This window comes from Athene cunicularia (assembly GCF_003259725.1).
Source record: "Athene cunicularia isolate RWA chromosome 6 unlocalized genomic scaffold, athCun1 chr6_part1, whole genome shotgun sequence".
NCBI lineage: Eukaryota > Metazoa > Chordata > Aves > Strigiformes > Strigidae > Athene > Athene cunicularia.
Window position 1 is genome coordinate 23,251,428 of NW_020799105.1, and position 25,090 is coordinate 23,276,517.

Sequence of the window (25,090 nt, forward strand, 5' to 3'; positions counted from 1 at the left end):
GGGGACACACGCTCCACCCTGCCCGGGCCAGGCTAGGCTGAGGCACGGGGCGAGGGGGGGGGCGGAATCGGCTGCCGGTGCCGCGGTGGTGAGCGCGGGGCTGTAAACGCAGTCCCCAGGAATGTTTTACGTTCCCTCATAGGCATGTGTCCTCCTTCTAGTTTGGCCAGTAAGGGAATGCTATTGTCAGGGTTGGAGGAACGTACTAATTATGATTAAGCTTTAATTGGAAGCAGTATTTCTGTTGTTATGCTTAAGTGCAGTGTGCGGCGTTGTATTTACATAACAAGTATCCTGTGGATCTGTTCTTCCCTTCGCATGTAGCTGCTCAAAGCTCTTCACTGTGACAGCTGTGTTTTGTTGTATTTGAGAAGAAATACGCAGGCATAGGGCTTACTTACCAAGGCAGAAACGTGTTTAGCTTTAATGTTGGTTAGTGAAAACTTACTTTCGGGGCGTTCGTGGGACTTTATATTTCAGTTTCAACCTTTCTGGGTAATTTCATATTCCGTGTGGAGCTGGCCTTAATAGCACTTCAGCCTTACAAAGTGGAGCATATGCTTGGCGCAAGTGTTGGGAGTCAGGGGAACGCAAATACTCGTGAATAGGTGCAGGAGGAAATGAAGAGCGAATGCCAGGGCTTAGGTCACTTAGCATTACAAATATCTTACCGCAGAGCAAGTCTGATACTTTAATTGCTATGATTTTATACATAAAACACCAATTTCCCTTTGAAAACTAGGGGTCGGTATTGTTTCTTGGAGGCAATGAAGTGAAAAGCAGTGCTGTGGTGAAATACTCCTCTGCCCCCCCGCAAGCAGCGTTTGCCCGTCTGCAGGAGAAAACTGATTTGAAGCTTCCACCTGCCAACTGGTTGCGTGAAAGCGCTAAGCTGGGACCAGCAGGGACAACCATTCTTGGCAACAGCAAAAAAAGTAAACCATTTTCAAGGTAAATAACAGGAGGCTGTGTTTTTTTGGGCCTTTAAGAATAATTTTAACAGTAATCTGGATGCTGTGTAACTCAAAGTGTGAAGTACAGGCTTTACCATAGCAACTAGGTTTTGCTTCTTCTTAACCATTCTCATTCTGCTTTTAATCCTTTTTACCTATATGGTATAATCCTGTCGTCTTTGTAAATGATTAATGATGCTGGTAAGGCTGATGATTACTATTTTTTTCTAATTGCACGTTGACACCTTGCCTGAGACAAACTGATTTCACATTCTTTACTGGTTGGCTGTTGTCAGCTGGCCAAAATCAAACTAGACTGGCTCAGCCAGCTATTCTGCTTTTGATAAAAGGTGAAATTGGAACAAAAGTGGTTCCCCTTGAGAGTTACAGAGCCAATTTATAGCTCTTACAGATCTTTAGAAACTGGACCTAACTAATGGTAAAAGAAGTTTTTGGTCATGTCAAGAGCGAACAGAGAAGATGAAATAAAGGGCAAAACCAAAAGCAGTGTTAACTTCCAGTATGGATGTTAAATATTTGGATGAGTTGAGTTCAGAGTGTTTATAAATAGGAGGCTTAAATCCTGTGCTGAACAAGCAAATTGACACTAACTCAACTAGGTAATGAAATTTCACAGTTTGTGGAGGGTCTGTGTTTAAATCCTCATAATCTTTTCTAGGAGATGTAAATTTTTGAGCAGAGTAACATGTTTCTCAGGGCTTCATGAATATTTCCTGTTTATTTTAGATATTTTTTTGTTAAATAGAGACTGATAATCTCTCTGTCTCTGGTATCAGTATTACAAAGATAATAGCAAAAGTATAATTTTGGACACTTGGACATCATATATTTGGATTATAGCCATATCTGTTTTAATTTTAAAGAATGGTCTGTATGTTGAAATACTGTGATCTAAATAACTTGTAATTTAGAGAGGCCTTAGTGAGGGTGGATGAAGATACAAGGATGTGTCTGTTACATGTAGGCCAGTTGTAGAAAACATAAGAGGTAAAATGAAATGACTGCTGCTAAAATGAAAGTATTCAATATGCTTAATGCCTTAAAGAGAAACTTTGAAAAACTGTTCTTGTATTTAGTGTTAAAAAAAAATTCAAACTCGGTTTCTCTAATTTCTTATAGCTGTCTTAAAAACCACTTTCAATAGTTCTGATTTTCTTGTTTTCAGCAAAATTTAAACTACCTTTTAGAATGTTTTGAAATTGGGTCTAAACACTTCCAAAAATATCTCTGAAAAACTTCTAGAATGTAAATATGAAATGATTTTGTTCATTAACTTTAGATCTCATTACACCTGGTAACGTTTAGTTAGACTATTTTTTTCTTCTTTTTGATGAAGAAAAAATTTTCAAAGCTTTAGTAAGCTTAAAAAAACAGGTCTCTAATGTCACACTGCATCTATCTTGTAATATTTTCTAAATAGCTTTGGGATGGCGTATGACTTCATTGACTCAGTTGGAAATGATGTCGATGTTGTGTCTGATTCAGAGGTATGTATATTTAAGTTATATCATTCAAACTCTTATGTTGTATAAACCTTATTCTGAGATGGCTTCTGTCATCTTTGTGTCCTTTGAAGAAAAGATCCCCTAGTGAAACACAAACAGGTGACCTAACTTTTGCTCTGTCATTTAAAGGAGTTTTGATCACTGAATAAGAAATGTAGAGGTGAAGTAATATTTCCTATGAATTTCTACAAATACTTTTCAGCTAAAACCTGTGGTTTAGTGAATGCAACACATCAGTCTTGCGATGTGGTTGTCTTGTGTGTTTGAACTTAGGTTTTTTTGATGTAAATTATTACTCAAAATTATTTTTTTCTATTCTTATCTAGAAGAGGTAGCTTCCCTCCAACCTTCTTCCTCCCTCTGATTTTTGCCAGCTTTTTTTGGTGCTGTTAATATCTGTAGCATTCGGATGAGGCTGTTCAGAAGAGGGAGCGTGCATGCTCATCTAGTGTCTTAGTGTTGATGTTTGGCAGATTTTTATTCAGACTTAGATCTTTGTCCAGATTCCTCTGGATATCTGACAAAGTGTTGGTATTCCTGTGGTGAAGAGAAAGCTTTTAAAATCCAAACTATTCACTTGCATGGGTTTTTTTGTCACTTTTCATGATACCTGGTTGTGATGACCTAAAGGGAGATCATGTTTAAACCATGTATGTAGTTTATACCAACTACTTGGTCTCTTTATCCCTGTTGCTCATGTTCTCTGACCTCAACAAATGCCACTTCTTGTGGAATGACCTTAAAATCACTGGCACAGGAAGGTTTTAGTCACCTGCCAATGCCTCTTCAACTTTAGTAGTGTATTCTTTGCTTAGTTTCCTAATTGTATTGAATATTATGTTTGTTTTCTTTTCTCCTGCAAGAATATTAAAAAACTTCTGAAGATACCTTATAGCAAGTCACATGTGAGCATGGCAGTACATCGCATTGGGCGGACGCTCTTGTTGGATGAGCTGGATATTCAAGAACTCTTCATGAGATCATCTCAGGTTAGCCATTTGGGTTTTGTTGAGTGTGTTATATAGTCAACTTGCATTATTTTAAGAATAGTGTAGTCCCAAGAAAGCATATATGTATCAAAATTCCTGAGAACCACTTTTGAGTAAAAATGTTTGTGTGAAGCATATGCTGCTATTCTGCAGCATTTGGCTCACCCACAAACTGCAGCTGATGTTTATTATTATTTATCATACTATTAAGTTCCATTTTCAATAAATGACCAATCCAAGACTTTAGCTGTGAAGTTATTTTTAGGGTTTCTTTTGTTGTTGTGGAAGAGTATTCAGAACTTAATAAGGCACTTGATTTACATCCCAGTGCTTCTCAATACTAATTTCATATTTATGATATTGCCTAGACAGGGGACTGGACATGGCTGAAAGAGTTTTACCAAAGGCTCATTGATCAAAAGTGGCAACGAAAAAAGAAGAGTAAAGAACATTGGTACCAGAAGGCTATACTTTCAAAATTTTTGTATTATAGGTAATGTTATGTCTGCATGAATCTTAAATTCTGTACCCATTGCTTTTGCCTGATTTCTTGTCTTGCAGTAAATGTTAAAATTGCACTGCAATCTGTCTTGCTGATTTATACAGAAGAAATGGAGGGATGAGATCGGGAAATAACATGTAAATATTTTAAATGGGAATGGTAGTATTAAAGTATAAAACTGTGTCACCTGATTAACTGCATATCTCAATATTCCTTCTGAGAACTGAGTTTGAGGGAAGAACAGCTTACAGTGTGCAAGGTAGACTGACACCTGTTAATATTGTAAGAATTTGGAGCAACTTGCCACTATAGCGATCTTTTTGCTGATTGTCAGAGTCATTGCTTGAGAACAGAGCATCAAATATAACAATTCTAAAATAGATTCTGTTTGCATATTGTCATATGAAATTTTTAACATTGCTTTGTCAGCATTAATGGTGATGGAGCTGCTCAGCCTGTTCCTTCCACTTCAAAACAGCACCAGGAGGGTCCCGTTTCAGGTGAGAGTGATGAAGCAGGAAGGGCCTCCTGGCCAGCTCCTTTTGAAATGCCTTCTTCGTTATCTGAAGACCCAGGTGCTTCTAATCAGGTTAGTGCATACAGTGTTTTTAATGGCACCTTAGTTTTTGTTGAGACAGGTGTATTGAAACCTTTTCAGAGGTGCTGCTGCAGTATTCATTGCTGAGAGAAATGAACTCGGGCATTAGAAGGGCTTGGCAGTAAGTGCAGTTTAGCTTATGCTGGTGTTTCAGAGCTCAAAATTTCAGATTTTTTTTTACTGTCATTGTAATAGTAAATACATGTTTATCTATGCATTTTTGAGGAACAAAACATTTGGTTAGGAGTAGTCATCAATGGCTTTACCTAAAAATAGAAAAATGTGATATTCAGAAGGTATGTATAGAAGCTTAAGGTTTTGGCCTTTCTTTTTAAATCTGTCATTAAAATGATTCTGGTGTGGCCCTGAATTTATTAGGGGACACATATATAGGAATTATGCAACAAAATATGATTATTATTAGACCCCAGTGCAGGGTTTCAGTTGGCAGCTAATCTTATTTATGAAAACTGTTAATTCCTGTGGTTTTTTAATAATTGATTTAATTTTTGAGAGGTTGAACAATCAGTCTACATTAATATAATAACGTTTCTATAGTTACATTTAGTATTACCAGTGGGTATGCCAGGTGACTTGGTCAGCTAACTTATGAAGGCTCTAAATTACATTAGTCATGAAATTGTAACTGCACGTGCTGTGGTGTAGTAATATTCTAAAGTGAAGTATTTCTAAAGAAATATTTCAGTACTTGAAAGCTTTCAGAAAAAGGGCAACTTCCACCTTCTTCAGGAACTGTTGCCTAATACAGCAGACTGCTTATCATAAAGAAGCTGTTGTGTGTTTTTTACGGTGTCTTTAATTTATAAATTAAAGACCTCAGGATAGAGGTTTTACTTTTGGAGACTGATAATCTGGTGCTGACCAACCAGAATAAAGAATTTCTGTAAAATAATAAAAGAATTTCTGTTAAAACTTTGATTCCTTTCCAAAGGAATATAAAGGAATATAAAGTACAAAATTTTCGTACTAGCTATAGAAAAGGAGCATTCTAGTCACTGACTAGAGACATTTTGTAGTTCAATACATATTTATTTGAAGATGTTAGGGGTAAAGGTTTTTCCCTGGTATGCTTTTGTTACTCAAATTATTTTTTTTTTAATGGCCTAACTTTACCTCAGCAGGAGAATCACTCCTTATCCTTGTGCTTTTCACAGGGAAGTGTGCCTCTTGAACCCTCATATATAGTGGGGCATGTGGCCTCAGCCCCCAAAGAACAAAACCTGACTACTTTGTTCAATGACGGGGAAAACAGTCAGGTATGCTATATGTGAAATTTGAGCTCAAACACTGAACCCCCAATTTAATCAAACGTTTAAAAATTTGGTCTAAATTGGAACTAAGAAAAACTAAGTCCCCTGTAGAAGTAGCTTTTGTGGCATCTGTGATCTCAGTCTTTTTAAGTTAATGTGAATGTGTAGCATAGTTCATTGTGTGCTGTCTTTTATTTGCTGCTTCTGCTTCTTGCTTTCTCATAATTCCACAGAATGTCATAGACAACAAGTTCTATATTAGTGATTTATAGACTGTTTTTTTTTTCTCTTAATGAAGGGACTTAAAAATGACTTTGTTCGTAATATCTTGTGGACCTTTGAAGATATCCACATGTTAGTAGGATCAAACATGCCTATATTTGGAGGTGGAAGATACCCTGCTGTGAGCTTGCGTCTCAGGTGAGTTTTGAAGTTAATGAGAGGTATGTGCTAGCCTTGACTAACATTTGCTTTGCTTCCTATTTAGCTCTCTGCATTTTGTTTGGTTAACTCTTTTTTTTACGTGCAGTTTAAAGAATAAAATTCATGCTTTCAACTTAAATGTTGATGGCATTGTAAGGTGTGGGAAAACAGAAGCAGTCCCAATGCTGTGCCACTGCACTGGGACTTGTGGTGCTCTGCTGATTTTTCTGGCTCTCTCACTAAATCTTTATTTGCTTTCCTGACTTCAGCGTGAATGAGTGTTAAAACATCTCTATACATCTAGTCCTTACGTTCACTGTATTGCTTCTTTTATAAAAGAAGGCAATAATATTTCTCCTACTGGGATTCTGAATTTCAGTACTAGTTGGGCTTAAGTACTTAAAACTTGTGTCTATGGTAGTTTTAAGTTCAGACTGTTACTGTTCACTAATACTTTACATAGATCAACTTGATTCCCAGTCTTTGTGTTCCTGCTTATGCATAGGCAGAGAATGAGCAAAAACTTGAAACTTGTTTGATGTATTTGTCACCCTTTTAAGAGACACCTAGGAATTAACAGTACCTTGCTTTGCAAGGAATTGTCTGGGAGAAGGCTTGTGCTATAATTAGTTGCAGCTAATACTGCTTTTCCTTTAGAAGTTCTTAAGTACTTATTATCTTGGTAATTGCGTGATATCTGAAACTTGTTGAAGTTTCAGTATAAGTGTAGGCAGAAATTCAAAATTGCTCAGTGTACTCCATTGGAGAGATCAGTACATCTGTTTTGTTTGATATAACATTGTTTGCCTCTTTGTAATGGTTATTTTTATAGTATGTATTGTTTTAATACCCATCCAATCTTGGGTGACTTAAACCTAAATCCTATTAGTAAACATCCCTCAGTTTTTCTGTAGAGTAAATAAAGGCTTAAATAACACTAGAAATATCTGTCTTTAGGGATAACAACAAGCCAATAAATGTGCTAACAGGAATTGACTATTGGTTGGACAACTTAATATGCAATGTACCAGAGCTTGTGATGTGCTTTCATGTTAATGGAATTGTTCAGGTAAGTCTGGCTCTTTGCATTATGCCTGGTTAATCCATTCTTCAGTTTCTCAAGTTGCTCCAGGTCTGGTTTTACTGTTCTGACAAAAAGATTACAAAAATCCTTTATTGCAGAATGAGAAGCATCTACTCAGCTTGCAAGAGTCATCCAAAAATAGGGTTGTGAGGTTTTTTTTTTTCCTCCCTTCCATTCATGCAAGATTAGTTCTTCCCCTGTTGTATGAGGGAAAGCAAAAATAAAAAATGTAGCGGCAGATACATCAGTTTCTTGCATCTTAAAATCTGTAGTGTTCATTTGCCAAGATAGATGGCATACTTTTTAAACTTCTTTTTCAACCATGCATACCAGCTGAGTTGTACCTGCTAGCATATAGTTACTAGGCTAACTAGGTTTCATTGAAGGAGTAGGTAGACGTTGCACCTTCACCATTTCTTTGTCACCTTTTTTTCTCCATTGACCATGTTTATCACAGAAGTGAATCCTCTTTAAAGCTTTTATTGAGTAATGTAATCAAGATGTGCTTGCTTTTAAAGAAAATCATAGAAGTTAACTCGGTTTCATAACACTGTTTCATAATAGTAGCCTTTGTTTCTTTTAGCAGTTGATAGAGACACTGATTTATAGATTTTTGGGGGGTAGGTGGCAGAAAAACCTCCTAATCTTGAGTTTTAACATACATTCCTTACAGAAATATGAAATGATCAAGACTGAAGATATTCCCAATTTGGAAAACTCTAATTTTTCTACCAAAGTGATAAAAGATATTGCTCAAAATATCTTATCTTTTCTGAAGTCAAATTGCACCAAAGAAGGACATACTTACTGGTTATTTAAGGGTAAGTAGACTTAGATCCAGTTGGAAAGATTTATGTTAATGTCATGTTGATTAATGGAAGGTCTTATCTTTCAGCAAGTGGGAGTGATATAGTAAAGCTCTATGACCTAACCACCCTTTGTGAAGAGACAGAAGACAAATACCAAAACCCTTTCACAATGCCAGTGGCAATTCTTCTATACAAGTGAGTTTTTTAATAATTTTGTTGTAAAAATTAGTTCTTAGTATGGTTCTGTTAAGAATACAGACTAAAAATTATGATGAAGTGAAAATGCATGAAACAAAAGTCTTTTTTAAATGTAAGCTTGGTAAGCCTCTGTCCCATTAAATCAAAACAAACTTTCTCCTTTTCACTATTTCTCCCTGTAAACTCTTGCTGAATAAGTCTTATAGACTCACCATAAAGTTTGGGAGATCTACATATTGTTTAAAGCTTTTTTATTTCTTCTAGCATAAAAAAATTTTCCAGGGATTTACTGTTTTGTTCAACTTTCTTTTAGAGTTGCTTGCAATATGATGCTGAAGAAAAACCAGAACAAGAAGCACTATGGCACTATCAGAACATTGCTCCTTAATTGTCTTAAATTATTGGACAATGGCAGACATCCTCAAGTAAGAATGACATGTTTTCTTGTAGCTTTGTGTAAATATAATAGAAATGCTGTGTTTGTAATATACCTGGTAATATTTTGTGTGGTATTTCCTCTTCCCTTTGCATGGGAGAGGATTTAAATTTATTTATAAACTTAGAAATTGATTTATGTTTAAAGAAGCCATGGGCTTTTTATTTTTTTTTTTTTTGGTAAGTTAGTAGCCTTTGCTTACCCTCATTGCTGCACGAGTCTTCTGTCCTGTTCTAAAAAGGAACTTGTCATTACATTTGCTCTTTTGTTCTCATTCCCAAAGACCCCTTTTGGAACTGTACAGACACTGAAGCAGACCTTAGCTCGACATTGTAAAATGTGAATATAAGAACGTTTTTACTCTAAAGGTGGTTGAATGCTGGGACAGGTCAACCAGAGAGGTTATAGAGTCTCCATCTTTTGAGATACTCCAAGGTTGTAAGGACACTGTCTTGAGCAACATGCTTTGAGCACGGGAGTTGGGTCAGGCAGTCTCCAGGGTTTCCCTCCAAGCTCAGCTGTTCCCTGGTGGGTGGGAGAGTCAGAAAACAGAACCTCAAACTCTTGGTCTCTTCATTAGTCCGTTGTATTAACCATTGGTACATTGAGATGCTCTGCACTTCCAGAAGCCGTAAGACATGAAAAGGAGATGAAGCTGTATTGACCTCCTTTGTTCTAGATACCTCATTCTCTTCTGAGAAAAACAGGAATCCAATTTCTCTGAAAGATAAGTAGTTTATTAAAGATTAGGGACGTAAAGAAGGTCTGTATGTCTTAAACTTAAGTATTTCTGCTACCAGATGCACTAGTTTCCCTTACAGCTGCAGAAGATAATGGAGGTGCTGCATTCTCATTGGGATTTTGACCAAGTCTATTCACAATCTCTTCATTGTCTTAAATTGAGAAATCTGTAGGTTCAGAATGGTGTAAGGGAGTATCAGTTTGTTGAACTAAAGAAGTAAACTGGGATACTGCAGGAGGCTTGATAGTTGATTGGGCAGGAGCTGCTTTATGCAGGCTATGGTACACTGAGGTGGTAGCTTTGCATTTTTACTGTTTACAGGCAATATATTCAAAATTTCAAAATGAAGTATCTATCCTGAAGCTGAAATCTAATCCAAAATATAGCTTAATTTACGTGAAAGTGGTGTACATTTAAGCTGTTTTCAACTGAAAATTGATCCTCAAAATGTGTGAAAAATCAGAATTGTATTTAAAATGGATTACAGCATGTGACATGGCATATATTAACTAAATTAGAAGGAATCTACAAAATACTTATTGAAGTTGTAGAAAGCTCTCAAAATCCTACTTAGTAGCTCTTAAAAATTTATATTTTTTGGTTGCATAAGATCCTTACCTTGTTTGCCTCTTGTGATCCACAAGCTTTTAGGGCAGGTAATACTTGTTCTTTACGAGTTGGTTTTTATTCTCTTCTAAACTTGATTGGGCTTGAATCCTTTTCCCTTTCTTATATGGGATTTTTTTTACTCCATAAATAACTTTAGTAGGGCAGGAGAGAGTGTTTTTTTGAGCTGGTTAATTGAATTCATACCCCTGCACAGTGGTGGCCTCCTTTGCCTTCTCAGCAGTTGTATATTGGTTCAGAAAACTGCCTGGTAGAATAACTAGTTTTCTGGGGTTTTTTTGTAACACCTCTGCAAAGAGCCCTCGAAAAATAAAGTGTAAGATGTTGTTTGGTTGGCAGTTCAGCCAAATGTCTAATACCCAAAGGTTCGTGTTCTGATGGAAAGTTACTTAATATAGCGTACATGGTATAGCAGCTCCCGGGGAGAACTTCTGTCTCAGTTCTCTCTGTATGAAATTGCTGGACTTCTGTGGTCTGGTCTCACTAAACTCCTGCAGAACCAGGAGCCAGAACGTGCCTTTTATTACCAGAACCAGGAACTGTAACTACCTGTGCTGTCCTAAATAGAAGGCTTCAGTGGCATTAAACGTAATATCTTTTTCAAACAGTCAGAAGTGGAGAGGATGTTGGGAAGTGGAAGAAAGGAATGTGGGCACAATTTTTTTGTTACTTTTTTTTTTTTATTCCCCCCACTGCCCAGCTACCCTATTGCTGTGTTTTTTAGAAATTATTCTTGACACTGTTTTACATTCAGAATGTTCAGGAAGTGCAAGAGTTGGTATCCCCAAGGTGAATTTCAGAGGAGTTAACTGCAAGTCCTTCACTCAACTGTCACTCAGCATTTGGGGGGAAAAAAGGCATCTTGAAAGCAAGAGATTTCACTGTAAAAATGTGTTTTAGAATATATGCCCTGTCATAATCACTTTGTGCATGAAGCATTAATGCAGGTCTTTTGGCAGCCAGATCCTTCTTAAGTGCCTAAATCCAAAAGTTCAAGCCTGAAAGCTATTACTAAGTGTTTGCATAATCCTGGAGCTACACAGGAGTCGGTAATTTAAGGTGGGGCCTAAGCACTTGATATAAAACTGTTCATTCCAATTCAGGGACCAGGTGCCCAAAACCAGGTCACTTCAAGGCATGTATGGGTGTTGTATGCTTGTTTTGGTTTGTTGGTTGCTTGTTTTTTTTTAACTGGATCCAATCTAAATTTTTAGCAAACTTGACTCATCTCTTAGTGTCAAGATTCCTCATGGTAGGAGTGAGAGAGCTGTCTGAGCGAGAGTTCAGTCTTCAAGTAAACTTGAGGTAGAAAGAAAAGGGCTTAACGTTTATTGTAAGGATTATTATTATATTGTTCTTACTGGCTTAATTGTTAGTGTTTTATAGTTCCAAAATAACCTTTTTCTCTAAGCACTTCTGCTCTTTGAGGGGGAAAAAGCGTGTGCCTGTAGGCTGTATATATATTTCTCATTTCGTTGTCTTAGTACGATGATGGACCAGGTTGGCTTCCAGGTGTTCATGTTGCTTCTGAGTGCAAGGAGGGGAGGTTATGGAGTGATATGCACAGGACTGCATAGTGCAGTTAGGCAAGAGATGAGGCTGAAAAATCTTGCCTCAAGGCTTCTTATTTCTGTATAAAACCACACTGAAACAGAGGGCAGTGCAGTTTGGTTTAGGGTATCACCAGTCTGTGTTGTATTTTTCCCGACTTACTCTATAGTTTTATTTCCTTTCTCGCTATAAAAAGCAAGCTACAGTTACCTCTACAAGTATATGCTGTTTGTGCCCTCATGTCTGGTTTGACCTCTTGAGTTTCAATTGGAATCTAATTTGGGTTGTCAGGTTTGGGGTGGTTTTTTTTTTGTCTTCAAGAAATTGAAATTTCTGCTCTAAATTTTTAGTGCTGTGGATGTTTCTGCTGCTACCAGATAGCTTTTAAATGCATGTATCTAATATCTCCTCAGTCATCGATGCATTTTGAAACTCCAGCAGTTTCTAGTATTAAAGTACTTAAAGGAATAAACGGAAGAAGCAGGAAGGAATAAAGTGCAGACTCCTGAATGCTTTAGCCTTACCAGTACAGAGCTTTCATTACTTCCTCATTTTTCTCCAATGTGACAGCAGTCCAGAGAAAAGAAATGGTAAATATCTCCTTATCATCAACTAAGAAGATAGCTGCTGTTTTTTTTTTTTTCTTATGGAAGATTTTTACCTTTCTTGCCTGAATTAGAACAAAAGTAGAGAAGGTAAAACCTTATCTGGAAGGAGCAGAGCTGCAATTTGAGAGAATCTGTAAAACTTAAAAGATGTGAATAAACAGGGAGTTTTTTCGGGTGGCACTCAAAAGAAGTAAATAGGGAGATCAAGAGCTTCCCTTATTTTTCTTTTAAAGGAAAAAAAACAAAGCTGTTTTAGACCTGGGTGGCCTGTATTTTCAATTTTACTTTTACACCCTCACTTGTAAAACAGGAGACTCAGCCCTTATAAGGTGGGTTGTGCAACCAAGTGTGGGCAAGCTTGATTGCAGGGCTACATGCACACACACGGGTAGGTGACAACGTGTCTGCAGTGACTAGTTTCTTAAATATTGTTAAAAATTCAGTGCTTGAGCATATGGTCATACTGCGTGTGTGTACGGGTTGTATTTACACGTTATCAAATACATACTTGCATGTACTCGTTACTCCTTATTCTAAGAAAAATTATATTGATTTTGCCTCTCAGAAGAAAAAATTAACTTGAAAATAAATCATTATTTTTTTTCTCTTATTTAAAAAGATTATTGCTTCAGCAAACTACATGTTATCAGAGCTTTTTCAGTTGGATGAACCTAAAAAAGACGACAGTACGGACTTCCCTATCAATGGAAATTCTGATGAAAGTTATAGCGAGGAAGAGGAGGAAATGCCAGACAGTGATGAAAATGGTTCTTACAGTAACAGTTCTGATCCACCAGATGACAATAAAGCAGTGGCTATAATCAAATCTGTTGGAGAGTTATCAGTACCAGAAAAATACAAGTCTGTTCATCGAATACGTGTAAGTGAAGTTTTGGATTTTTTTAAGGGTTTTCTTGAAAGATTCAGTTAATGTAGCAAGGTTTGTTACTGAAATTGAGTTTCCTGTTAGTTTTGTCTTCAGGTTAACTGAAGCATGAGGCAGTGGGGAAGGAAACTTCTCATTAGCTGCTCATAAAAGTTAAGATTGCAAAATTTTACAGTATAGCAGGTTTAGTGTAGATTTTTTCCCCTGCCATCTTTCACATGTCCTTTGTGACATGAATCTGCATAGCTGGCCAGAGAAAAATATTCCTGTTACTGCAGCAAAGAAAATATTGCCAACTGTGGCCATTGTAAGAGCTGTAGGTGACCACAAGTTTCTGTGGATACCTCTGTTATTTAGTAATTTTTTCTGGAGCAATATTAATGTATATTTGTTTTTCTGGGAACATCAGCAACATCATGTCTGTGGTCTTTGGTTTCCCTCTTTGATTTGTCTTTGAGGTAATTGGTCAGAATACAGCAACTTGATTTCCTTGAAAGTTTGGTTATAGTTAATTTTGAAAAAGAGATGAAGCTTTACTCTGCACATGTGTGTATGTTGTGTCTAAGGGGACAGCTGGTGTGTAACTTTAGTATTCCTGAAACTTCCTTGACATACATGTGCTTCATAAACAAATCAGCAGAAGTGCAATGCTACGACCTTAACACCACATTCTGTGCATTATTATTGAAACAAAACAGAGGAATATGAGAAACTGTGAAGATCAGTGAAGAAACTGTTCATAGCATTTTACTTTTCTGATATTTTTGCTTGTCTTGCTTATATAGGGATGTGATTGTGAAATGAGTCTTATTGACCAAAACCTAGACTTTTTTTCTAATGTTTGTGCTGAGTAGCAAAGAACAAGATTTAAAAAAAAAATTTGTAACTCTTATTACTTGTCTTAATTTCTAACACTTCAAGATCCATCAGCTGAAAATGGAACAACTTCTACAGGTGCAGAAGCATGCAGTTTCCCCTTTCTTCTTCTTCTACTCTACTCCAGAAGAAAACTATATAGCCCTACCTGACAAAAAAAACCCCAAATAGTCAGACCCCCCAAAACCAAGGCACTGAGGTGTTCAAAGGAGATGAAAATGCAGCTTTGATTTATAGGCTGAGGAAATTATTTCAGTGTAGTATTAAATCTCCTCTTCCTGAGTCTGCTTTGAGGACCATCTGTGAATGCTTTTGTAATGACTGTTATGGAAGAGAGTCATCTCATCTCTCCTCCCCTTTGCATTGTCTTTTGGGATTACCAGGTGAGACCAAGTGTAGGTGACTGGGTATATGAATTGCTCACTGAGAGAGGGAAGGAAATACTGTGACACTTTATAATGTAGCATTCAGATGTTCCATCAACAGGTTTTCTCAGTGCTATCTCTCATTTGTGTTTTCCAGCCAGTAATTTTGACATTTCATATGTTTAATGTTTATTCTCTTCTTATTCCTTCCCTGCTGCCTCCTCACTGAAGCCAAGTTGTGCCTTTCCTGTCTGCCATGGCACTGAGGAGCGCTGCAGGCTAGTGCTCAACTATGTCCTGGAGGTAAGTTTACCATCAGCTTTCTAAGGATGTTTGACCTAGTGCCCAATTACATATCCTGTATTTGCTAAATATAGCTTTCAAGGTGACTTAAATGATTTCTTCTTCTTGCAGGGCTTGAAGTCTGTTGACAGCAGTGTTAAAAAAGAGGGTGACCTTCCTGCAGCTGACCCCAGCACTCCAATCCCATTGAAATATGAAGATGAATCCACCAGTGGTGGTCCTGAGTGTCTGGAAAAACAGATAGCATTGTTTTTAGACAAAAGTAAGTTGTATTGTTGTGCAGATAAGGCTTTTTCAGTGCCAACGCAAACCGCTGCTACTTTATTTTGATTATCAAAATGGTGTACTGAAGTCACTAATTACACTATTGTATAAGCAGAAGTAGTATACTGAGAATTAGAGAACGGTCTGTTCTTTTTTAAATATGAAAGGAATAGCCCATTTGGCATATTTGGCATATTTTGCATATCAAAGCATCTTTTATTAGCAAACACATAATTTTGCTGCACCCTGTTTCGTTGTGGCTTGCATATGACTTCCATAAGGGCCTAGTATTTTGGGGTTTGGTGTGTGGAGCACTGTAAGTTGTGTGGCTTGTTTTTAAATCAGTCTTCATTCTTTTTTTCTTTTTGTGACTTGGAAGTTTTGTGAAAGAATTTTTTACCTCTGACAGGTTTTTCTCCAATGCTATTCTTGCTGCTGAATTGCATATAAAATGTTAACTAGGATGTTGGTTTTGTTCTTGCACCTCTACAGTTGTGGAAGGAAGCAGCAAATAAAGAATGTTTTCTTTCCTTAAATACTGAAATTTCTGAAGTTTCAGGCTATAGTCTATTTTATTTTTCTCTGGAGTTCATAAAAGCGTATAGGAAAGACTCTTCTGAAAGTAGCAGAGTTCTCTGCAGGGTGAGAAGCCATATAAATTTCTTTCTGGATTATGCTTAAGTCTTGCATACTTTTACAATTCTTTTTCTTTTTCTTCCCTTCCCCCTTTGAAAATCTCTAAAGAATAAGCAAGTTCAGTTTTGAGTCATTCATTTAAGTGTTCTCATGTTTCTCTTGCAATTTTGTGATTGTCTCTTGAATGTCAGTGACCCAGAGATGGACGCATGCTTTGCTTAGTTTTTATCAGGTATGTGACTGCAGGATTTAACACCTCCATCAGAAAGTTCCATTGTGTTGAACTCTCCAGAGTCCTGTTAATCTAATTTTTACCAAGATCTACTAATTTTTACCAAGATCTACTGAAAAATTGTACCTAGGTCATCTCAGCAGGAACAGTGTGCTTGTTTTGTCTCTCCTGCAGCTAGGCTCTTGTCTTCTGCCTTCACAACTTGGAACCGATGACACATTGCAGCTGCTTGCCAGCTGGCAAAGTGAATGTCTGAATGTTAACTTTCTCTGTTTAGAAACAAACGTTTCTAGGGGAATGTGGGAGATAAATATTGCACAGATCAGGAAAATAAATTTTCAGTTGATTTCTGGAGCTGTGCTTGAGTGCCTTGAAGTAGCAATGGTGCTACTTGTTCAGGTTCTAAGGATTGAGTTCAACCAAATGTAAGGGAGAAACTTTTGTTTCTCCAGTATGTGGGTTGGTTTGTTTTCTGTGATGCAAGTTATGTAGTTTCTCTGCTAGGTGTGTATATTTACATACATACAGAAAGGGTAAGGGTTAATTCTTGAAGATAACTACTTCTGAATAGTGTATGTTAGTTCTGTGTCCTTGACTGCATGAGGTGTTAGTGTATTAAGTTTCTTTGTCCTAACGTAAGCATGTAGTTCTTCTAGAACTTCTTGCAGATAGTGGGCTGCAAGTCAGGCCTTGTAGGTCCGTCTGTAAGCAGGAAACTCGCTTCTGTGTGCACATATTGTCAGGACAAACTTCTGTTCTTTGATATGCCTTAAGTCAGTAGCTTGTTCTTGCTGGTTCTGTAAACACTATGGCATTGAAGGAGGAACCTTCATAAACTTATTCTGAGGAGGTCTTGATAGGAGTGTGTGAAAGATGTTGTTTTTTCCTTGTGGGAAGTACCAGGTTATCCACTTCCTTCTGTGCTGGAGGCTAAACCCACAAATGGAGGTTTTCTCTCTTTGAGACTATTCATACAGAAACAGAGCCCATCTCCTAAGGATTTGGTGGAGAATGTGACAAATTATGCCTGTGGCTTTCCTGTTCTTTTCTACTGCTACCTAATGGAATAGTCTTGGCCACTGCACCTCTATCTCCAAAGCTGTTTCAAGTCTGAGCAGTTAGCTGTGGTGTTACTGTGCTCACCGTATTCAAGCATTCCACTATCAGGTGGAGTACGTGGAAAAGTTTCAAGTATTTGGTCCATTTTTCAGATGAAAAATGTAGTGGCAGACAAGTTGGCGTAACTCTGCTTGTACAGAGCTGTAAGAAGGCAATTTCCATTCTGTCTGCATGCTGATGAAGTTGTGTCCAACCTCTGGCATATGTTGCAGAGATGAGATTTACTGATGAGGTTCTGTTCATGTTACAGTGGGCTCGTTTCAGAAGGGTAAGCATTCCAGTCAGTCAGGAATGATTCCTGGATCGTGGCAATATAAAATGAAACTTCAGCTCATTCTGAAATCGTCAAAGGCTTATTATGTGCTATCTGATGCTGCTATGGTTCTGCAGAAATACGGGAGAGCATTACGATACATCAAGCTGGCTTTACAGTGCCATGGTAAGTTGCTAAATGTATTTGTCATCTGTGCCATCGCCTGTATATATATCTTTCATGATATCAAATACTTCTCTTGTGCATGATTTATCCCAGTGGCATGCAGTGACAAGTCTGACAACTGCATGTTCACTTAAACTGAGTGTCTAGCTCATTACTCAGGAGGGAAGACTGTAGTAACAATAACTCCTGTCTCTGGGAGAAAGGTGCTCCCAGTTTGACAGATTGGGAAACTTAGAGCGTAGATTTGGAGCTTCAGAGCATTAAAGTTGGGAGAGTCAGACCTGGTGCCAAGACCAAGATAGAGTTCTGTGGTCTAAGTGCTGTCACTCCAAGCAGATGTTTTTTCCCCTGGAAATGCCTGGTGGTTGCCATTTCATTTAAATATATTCCTGACTCTCAGAAATACAAAACTTGTTCATCAGCTGAGTTGGATGCTCTTCTAAAATTAAATACATGTTCAAGTATTACCAAGGAAAATGGAGGAAGTAAAAATCAGGCTGTTTAGAATATTACTACCATAATGAAAATTAATTGGAAAATGCCATTAGCCCAGTACTGTAGTGCTGCTGTTTTGCTTCCTTATTTGTAGGTCTTGGGGCAGGAGGAGGCATTAATATGCTTATCAATAACTCAGAGCTTTCATTCTTCAGCTTTCAGTCTTTTAAAGACTTGAGAATCGAGTTTAAACTGTACCTTTTGGAAAATAATTTTTCAAGCTATGTCTCATTTGAGTTCATCTGTAGCAAGTCAGTTTTCCTTTAGTCAAACCTGAGATTTGCATTTGTAATGTCCAAGGTGAGCTGTGAATCTGATAAACATAGTCGCTCTTTTGAAACTGTCAGCTGTGTAGAGCAACTCTGACTTTAAAATAAGTTAGTTCTAAGAAGAACGTGTGTTGTCTGCATATAGAGAATACGTATGACAGGTAATGTGAAAACCAGTTACAGTTGTCAGTCTGTGTCAAACCTTTTGACGTTTAATTCTTTTCTTTCCTCCTCCCTCATCCATGGGATTTTTTTTCTAATAGATACCTACTGTTGTCTCTGCGCCAGCATGCTTCCTGAAGTATTAGTATTTCTTTGTCAGTGTTTAACACTTTGTGGAGATATCCAATTAATGCTTGCTCAGAATGCAAACAACAGAGCAGCATATCTGGAAGAATATAATTACCAGACAAAAGAAGATCAGGAAATATTACACAGTCTTCATAGAGAATCCAGGTGCCAAGGTATGATACTGATACAAGATAACTGCCATAATTCAGTTATATGACGAACAGAAGTAAATTCATGTGCTTTCTCAAAACTGTGCACTAGTAACAGTTCTAGAGGAGAGTTTATTATGCTTCAGTTCTGTTTTCTTCAGAGATAGCTTATCATGCCTGTCATACATAAAGAGGTCAAGATACTGTATGACATGCCTGAAACGGTAAAATAACTAAAGACAGTAATTGTTTAAGTAATGGTAAATTTTAAGTATCTGTAGAAGTTGTGGGATTGTTCTGACATGGGTTTTCATCTTTCTGGGCTTTCTAGACTATCGCAGATTTACATTTGTTTGGAAATGCTGTTTGACATTCAGGTTTTGCATTTTGTCTTTTAGTGTTTGCCTGGGCTACAGACTTGTCTACGGACTTGGAATGCCAACTTTCCATCAGCTGTAAATGTTATGAAGCGGCTTATGAAATTTTACTTTTCAGTAATTTAAAAAATCAAAATCCAGAGCAGCATATACAGGTGTTAAAGAGGATGGGCAATATCAGGAACGAGATTGGAGTGTTTTACATGAACCAGGCTGCTGCAGTGCAGACTGAGAGAGTGGGCAAGTATTCTTTTTTTCCACTTCCTGTATCTCACAGATCTACAACAGTGATCATCCTCACTAGTAGTGTGAGGAAATCATGAGTATTTCTGATTATAAAGACATTTAAAGAACTTTTACAAAAAAAGTATTTACTGAATTGATGTTACATAACTTTAATGTCCATTGTAAATATTTGTCTACAGTAGATTACTGTGGCTTGTCCACTGTACTTAATTGAGACTAAACTGGATAGTGGAATCTATAGCTTTGGAGATATTCTTTTAAAGTGTGTAGAATGCCCTCAAAAAATGGCAAACTTAACCCTGTTACAGAAGGGAGGGTGTGTTCCATTCTTGATGTGTTTGGTTTAGCCGAGTGTGACCAAGCATAAGCTTAATTTAAACATAAGAATAGTTTCAGTGAAGTCAGTCTATGAATTTTTTTGGTAAGTAAATCCTTGGAGGCTTTGCTTTTGCTTTTTTGGGTGTTTTATTGTTTTGGGGTTTTTTGTTTGTGTTTGCTTTGGGGAAATTGAGTTTTCCTAAGCTTCCTTATAAGGTGAGGTGTTTGGGTGTTTTGAGGTTTTTTAAAGTGAAATCAGTAATGTCTTGTCTACAACTAAGAGTTGTATAAACTAGAACAAATTAGGTGCTGGTGGTTCATTATAAACAGCTCGTTTCCCAAATACCAGCTGTTTTCAGTGATCTTTGTCCAGTTAATATGGATTTTGGTTTGGACCTTTGGTTTTGTAATTTTACACAATCTCCATGTTTTTGGAGAACTACTATGTAGCTGAAGTCAAAGCTCAAATACTGAATTTCACTAAAACGTCCCCTTTTACTAGTTTCATACTGTGAGTTTATAGAAATAGCTGCAATACTGTGGATAAAAAAATAATCTGTTATCTTTTTGATAGTATGTGTAGTAGTGCACTTTAGGTATTATGATGTTCACAAGTTTGAGGTTTTCCTAAGAGTATTTTCCATTAATTTGGTCTTCAGAATAATTTAACACCTGCAAATTCTAAACAACATAATGGAAATGTTTTTTCAGTATCTTTCAAGAATTTGAATGAGATGGTAAGCCTTGTGTCTTAACCCTAGTGAGTAAAAATGTATCGACGACAGAGCAGCAACTCTGGAAGAAAAGCTTCTCTTGCTTTGAAGAAGGGATTCAGAATTTTGAGTCAATTGATGATGCAACCAACGCTGCTCTTCTGCTCTGCAACACGGGCAGACTGATGCGAATTTGTGCTCAAGCACACTGTGCAACTGAAGGTGACTTCAAAAGAGAGTTTTCCCCAGAAGAGGCCCTTTATTATAATAAGGTAACATCATACTATTGTTGGAATGGCCCATACCCTAATGTGTCTTTTACCATATAATATTTGTAAGTATCTTTGTAAATAACTGCACGTCTTGATGTAATAACTTGGGATACTTCTCCTGCTTTCATATTATCCTAATCCTTCCTGTTCAGGCTTAAGTTTTGTTGAGGTTTAATTCCTTTGCTCTGATACATAAAGTGCTGTGATGTTCAGATCTTGATATTTTAACGGACTGTAGTACCACACACACAAGGGAGGTCAAAGTGCTTGGTTAAAGTTACAACCCAATCAGATGTGAGGGAAATACTGAAGATCACTCAGATTATTTTTGAATGCTTCCTTTGACAATAAGTAAAGGGAAATTAATTTCTAGTTGCTATAAACTTAAGGAGTAACCTTGTATGTGTATTGTTTTATAACCTGTAGGCTATTGACTACTATCTGAAGGCATTAAGATCCCTAGGGAAGAGAGATGTGCATCCGGCTGTTTGGGATTCTGTGAACTGGGAGCTGTCTACTACGTATTTCACTATGGCAACGCTACAGCAGGATTATGCTCCACTCTCTAGAAAGGCTCAGGAACAGGTAACAAAGAGCATTTGTGACACCATCTGGTAGAATAAGCTATTGCTTCCCTGAAAAAACTAAACAGTGAGGAAAACATACTGGAATAACTTTTAACCCTTCGTGAGATTGAAAAAGTTCACTTGAAGTAGTTCTTGCAAACCATGAAATGTTTAGTCACTTGCATTTTTAAGGTTTTGCTTGATGGAAAGGTAGTGCTGCAAATAGTTTTAATCCCTACATGTGCACATAGTGGTGTTCTAGTTTCAAAGTAATCACACCACATCTTTTTGTTTTATTTTGTAGATAGAGAAGGAAGTGAGTGAAGCCATGATGAAGTCCTTGAAATACTGTGATGTTGATACAGTGTCTGCACGACAGCCTCTCTGCCAGTATCGGGCTGCAACCATCCACCACAGGCTTGCTTCCATGTACCACAGTTGCCTGAGAAACCAGGTATTAGTACAAACTTGTGTTTTTCTGTAGAGCTTCCACGCTTAACACGTCTAGTGTGTGTGGAGATTGGTTAAATAATTTAAATATATTCCAACTACAGGTAGAATAAATATCAAAGAAATGTGAGGTGGTTTACTTGCAAATCACGGTGAAAGACAATGTTACTTTTAAGAGCAGTCTGTCCTTTCTGGCTTTAAAGTTCTGTCTATGCCAAGTAGGTCCATGATCTCATAACAGAAGCCATTGCTAATAAATAGTTTCTTTGGTTTGGTTTTGTGTCCAATCCACTCTTCTGACACTTAAGCACACAGCCTTCTGCTAGAACGTTAGCATATGATTTATTAAAGCTGACTTGCATGTCGCTTTCAGATTTATTGTTTTCCAATTATTATTCTTTATAGTTAACTTAGTTCCAGTTGGTGTGAAGTTGTTTGTATTGGCTGTGAAATGACAGTAGCTTCAGTGATGGCAGGCTGGTGATGTGTTTTAGAAACGTGCAGATGTTTAGATGAACTGTTCTGAAATGAGCTGGGGAACGATTGTTGGTACCTTGTGTACCAACACACACAGTTTTTTTTCTCCAGTGATTACCTCACTGCCTGTGACTTACTGTGTGCCCTACCTTGAGTGCAGGTTGGTGACGAGCATTTGAGGAAGCAACACCGTGTACTCGCTGATCTACATTACAGTAAAGCAGTACGACTCTTCCAGCTCTTGAAGGATGCACCCTGCGAGTTCCTTCGTGTGCAGCTGGAAAGAGTGGCATTTGCAGAATTTCAGATGGCGAGTAAGTCTGGCTCTGTCTTACTACAACAGCTTTCCAAACTACCATTTACCTATTTAATTTAATTTTTAGATAACTTTGTATACAAGAGCAGGAGTAATCTGCTCTCAGGATCGAATTTTCTTCAAGACACACGTATTTTTATCTTGCTGGTTTTCAGTTGGTGGGGACAGTACACACTTTACTTGTAAAAACTCTTGAAATGTTTGGATGGAAATAAAACTGCAATCTATAACCAGCCATTTATGTCCTTTTTTTTTTTTTTTTTAGGTCAGAACAGCAGTGCTGGTAAATTAAAGACTTTGTTTGGGGCCCTAGATATAATGGTGAAGACCAAGAGTGCGTTCCAGCTCATCAGAAAGGAGCTTGTGGTAGAAAGTGAACAGGTAAATGGAAGTCAAGTGGTTTGATAATCTGCTCCCTTGTGTCTCATGTTCACGTAAAACTGGTCATTTGGCAATTAAGATAAACATTTCAGTAGAACTAGTTGCTTAAATAGTGTGGACAGGGTTTGAACCTATTGTAGTTCACTTCTAGCCTTTAGCAAAAGTGGATAAAAAAAATAATTACTATAGGACAAACCTTTGACCCAGAGATGGATTAACACATGTTTGTGTGTGGATGCATACTGACCAGCTGTCTGAGTGAATGGGGCTCTGTAATTCATATTATCCCTTAAAAGTTTTCTTAAAGAACTTAAAAATATATGTACAATATAAATGGGAGTTCTCTCTATGTAGTGTTTTTAATATTGAAATATTAAAATGTGGAAGTTTTTCAGTAGCTAGTGTTAATAGTGTTCTTGATGCCTAAATAAATAAATACTTGCAATACGTGCTGACACGTGTTCATCCCTTGCTGGCAGTTTGAGTGATAGATTGAGTAGGCAAGTCCATATTTTCCTGATGTTTTTATAACTAAATACTCCGGTATATATATACACCGTAGACAGCTGGTGTAACTTGTGTACGCTGTAGGTCTGAGCTCACTGCTGAAGCCTCATAAAGAGGGTGTGCTGGTACCCTCCTGTAAAGAGTTAGGCTGACCTGCAAGTGCTTGTCTGACTTAACTGAAGCATGCTGAAATGGTGGAGTTGAGTGAAGTGGCTTTTATTTTGTTCTCATCTTGTAGATAAGCAAGGATAAAAGTAGTGCTGAGAATACATCACCTAACGATCCCTCTGCTGGTCTTAACAAAGAAGAAGTATTGAAACTGCTTAGTATTTTTGAGTCCAGAATGTCATTCCTTCTCCTCCAATCCATTAAATTGTTAACGTCAACCAAAAAAAAAATTGGGTAAGTTGAACCTGGATCTATGTGTGTGTAGATGTGATTCTCATCCATAAATCCATTCAATCTACGTACTCCTAAGCATGCAAGAAAGGGTGATGTCTGTTCTGTTATGGAGGTGACTCTTCTGTATGGAGAAGGAGCCGAGATACGCCTTGGCTGTCAAAATTTTGCACGTTTTCTGTGGGTTTTGTGCGTAAGTGAAGAAATAACCAAGAAACATCCTTACTGAGTGTATCTAGGTAGCTTTTTCCTCTCCTGTTTCCTGATGGCAATCCAGTACTGAGTGAGGAGAAGAAAGTCAGACTGGAATGGCTGTATTTAAGTAGGAAAAGAGTAGTTTGTAATAATCATCTGATTCAGAATGCACGAGTACAGTTACGAATCACTGATGCTTTATCATGCTCTGTGATATCTAACTTACCTTTTAGAGGATATAAATTCTGTGTGCTTCATAGCTATAAATTCGCACACAAAACAGCTTAACTTGTACTGCCATAAATTTGCTGGCATACTTTTTTTTTTTTTTTAAATTTAAATCAGACTGGTCAGGGAATGAGGTACATGTATGTGGCGTCCTTTGTCTTTACCAACATCAGTCTTCATCTGTGATAGAGCCCTGGAAAGCAGGGGAGAAACTACTGTGTACTGCTGGGCTTTTGATGTATCTTGATAAAATATATTGGTGACAGCATAGTTTAATAAGAAAAATACTTCAGGATAAATGTAGGCACATCAGTAATGCTGTAAATAGAGAGGGATGTATATGGGGAAGATACTGGCTTTAAAGAATTTTCTAATGCCTAATGGAGTGCAGTGAAAACGTAATCTCATCTTGCTGCTGGGATTCAGAACCACCCTGGTTTCTCCTTTTTGTGTTGACCTTGAAGTGCTGTTGGGATTAGCTGTGGCAGTGTAATTCCTTACGCCATCGTTTGTCTGTTGGTTTGATTTGAATGTGTGAGGTGTTGCTTTTGGGATCGAGAAAATATTTTATTCCCTCAGCAGCAGATGTGTTTGCAGAAGCTACAGCAGCATACTGTTGCTGTTTCTATTGTTATATGAAGTTAACTTAGAAAAAGTGGCCTTAGCATAGTTCTAGAGAATTCTGTTATGGTTGGAAGGAGTGTTAATGGTTTTTCAGATTGAAGCACTGCTGATGCAAGTGCTGTTCTGCTAAAAGTAAACTGTGAAATGATTTCCTGTCTGCTGAGAGTAGGAGACGGGTACACAGGAAAACATGAGACGAGAAGAAAGCCCGTGTGCTTTCTTAGCAGTGGCTTAGGTGCAGTATTAGGTGCTTTCCTCTTTTTTAAAAGAGCTTCCACAAGGTGGCAATCTGAATATGTGAAATGCAGCGGATTAAAGTATAATTTGTTTGTAACCAAGTGGATGTCCCAAGGAACAGAGTAAATTTTTTTTTTTTTTTT

The 25,090-nt window shown here is 37.5% G+C and overlaps 1 protein-coding gene across 1 annotated transcript in view; it reads left to right on the forward strand.

Moving 5' to 3' along the window:
• Positions 1-25,090, forward strand: part of EDRF1 (erythroid differentiation regulatory factor 1) — a 27,730-nt gene that overhangs the window by 333 nt on the left and 2,307 nt on the right. Inside the window, exons 2-24 of the mRNA XM_026851563.1 lie at positions 743-951; positions 2,395-2,461; positions 3,343-3,468; positions 3,837-3,961; positions 4,400-4,559; positions 5,744-5,845; positions 6,138-6,259; positions 7,220-7,331; positions 8,020-8,167; positions 8,242-8,350; positions 8,667-8,778; positions 12,937-13,197; positions 14,676-14,747; positions 14,859-15,009; positions 17,249-17,437; positions 18,465-18,665; positions 19,040-19,258; positions 20,344-20,567; positions 20,994-21,152; positions 21,438-21,587; positions 22,221-22,374; positions 22,642-22,757; positions 23,503-23,666. Of these exons, the coding sequence (XP_026707364.1) occupies positions 743-951; positions 2,395-2,461; positions 3,343-3,468; positions 3,837-3,961; positions 4,400-4,559; positions 5,744-5,845; positions 6,138-6,259; positions 7,220-7,331; positions 8,020-8,167; positions 8,242-8,350; positions 8,667-8,778; positions 12,937-13,197; positions 14,676-14,747; positions 14,859-15,009; positions 17,249-17,437; positions 18,465-18,665; positions 19,040-19,258; positions 20,344-20,567; positions 20,994-21,152; positions 21,438-21,587; positions 22,221-22,374; positions 22,642-22,757; positions 23,503-23,666 (3,452 nt within the window). The remainder of the gene's footprint in view (positions 1-742; positions 952-2,394; positions 2,462-3,342; positions 3,469-3,836; positions 3,962-4,399; positions 4,560-5,743; positions 5,846-6,137; positions 6,260-7,219; positions 7,332-8,019; positions 8,168-8,241; positions 8,351-8,666; positions 8,779-12,936; positions 13,198-14,675; positions 14,748-14,858; positions 15,010-17,248; positions 17,438-18,464; positions 18,666-19,039; positions 19,259-20,343; positions 20,568-20,993; positions 21,153-21,437; positions 21,588-22,220; positions 22,375-22,641; positions 22,758-23,502; positions 23,667-25,090) is intronic.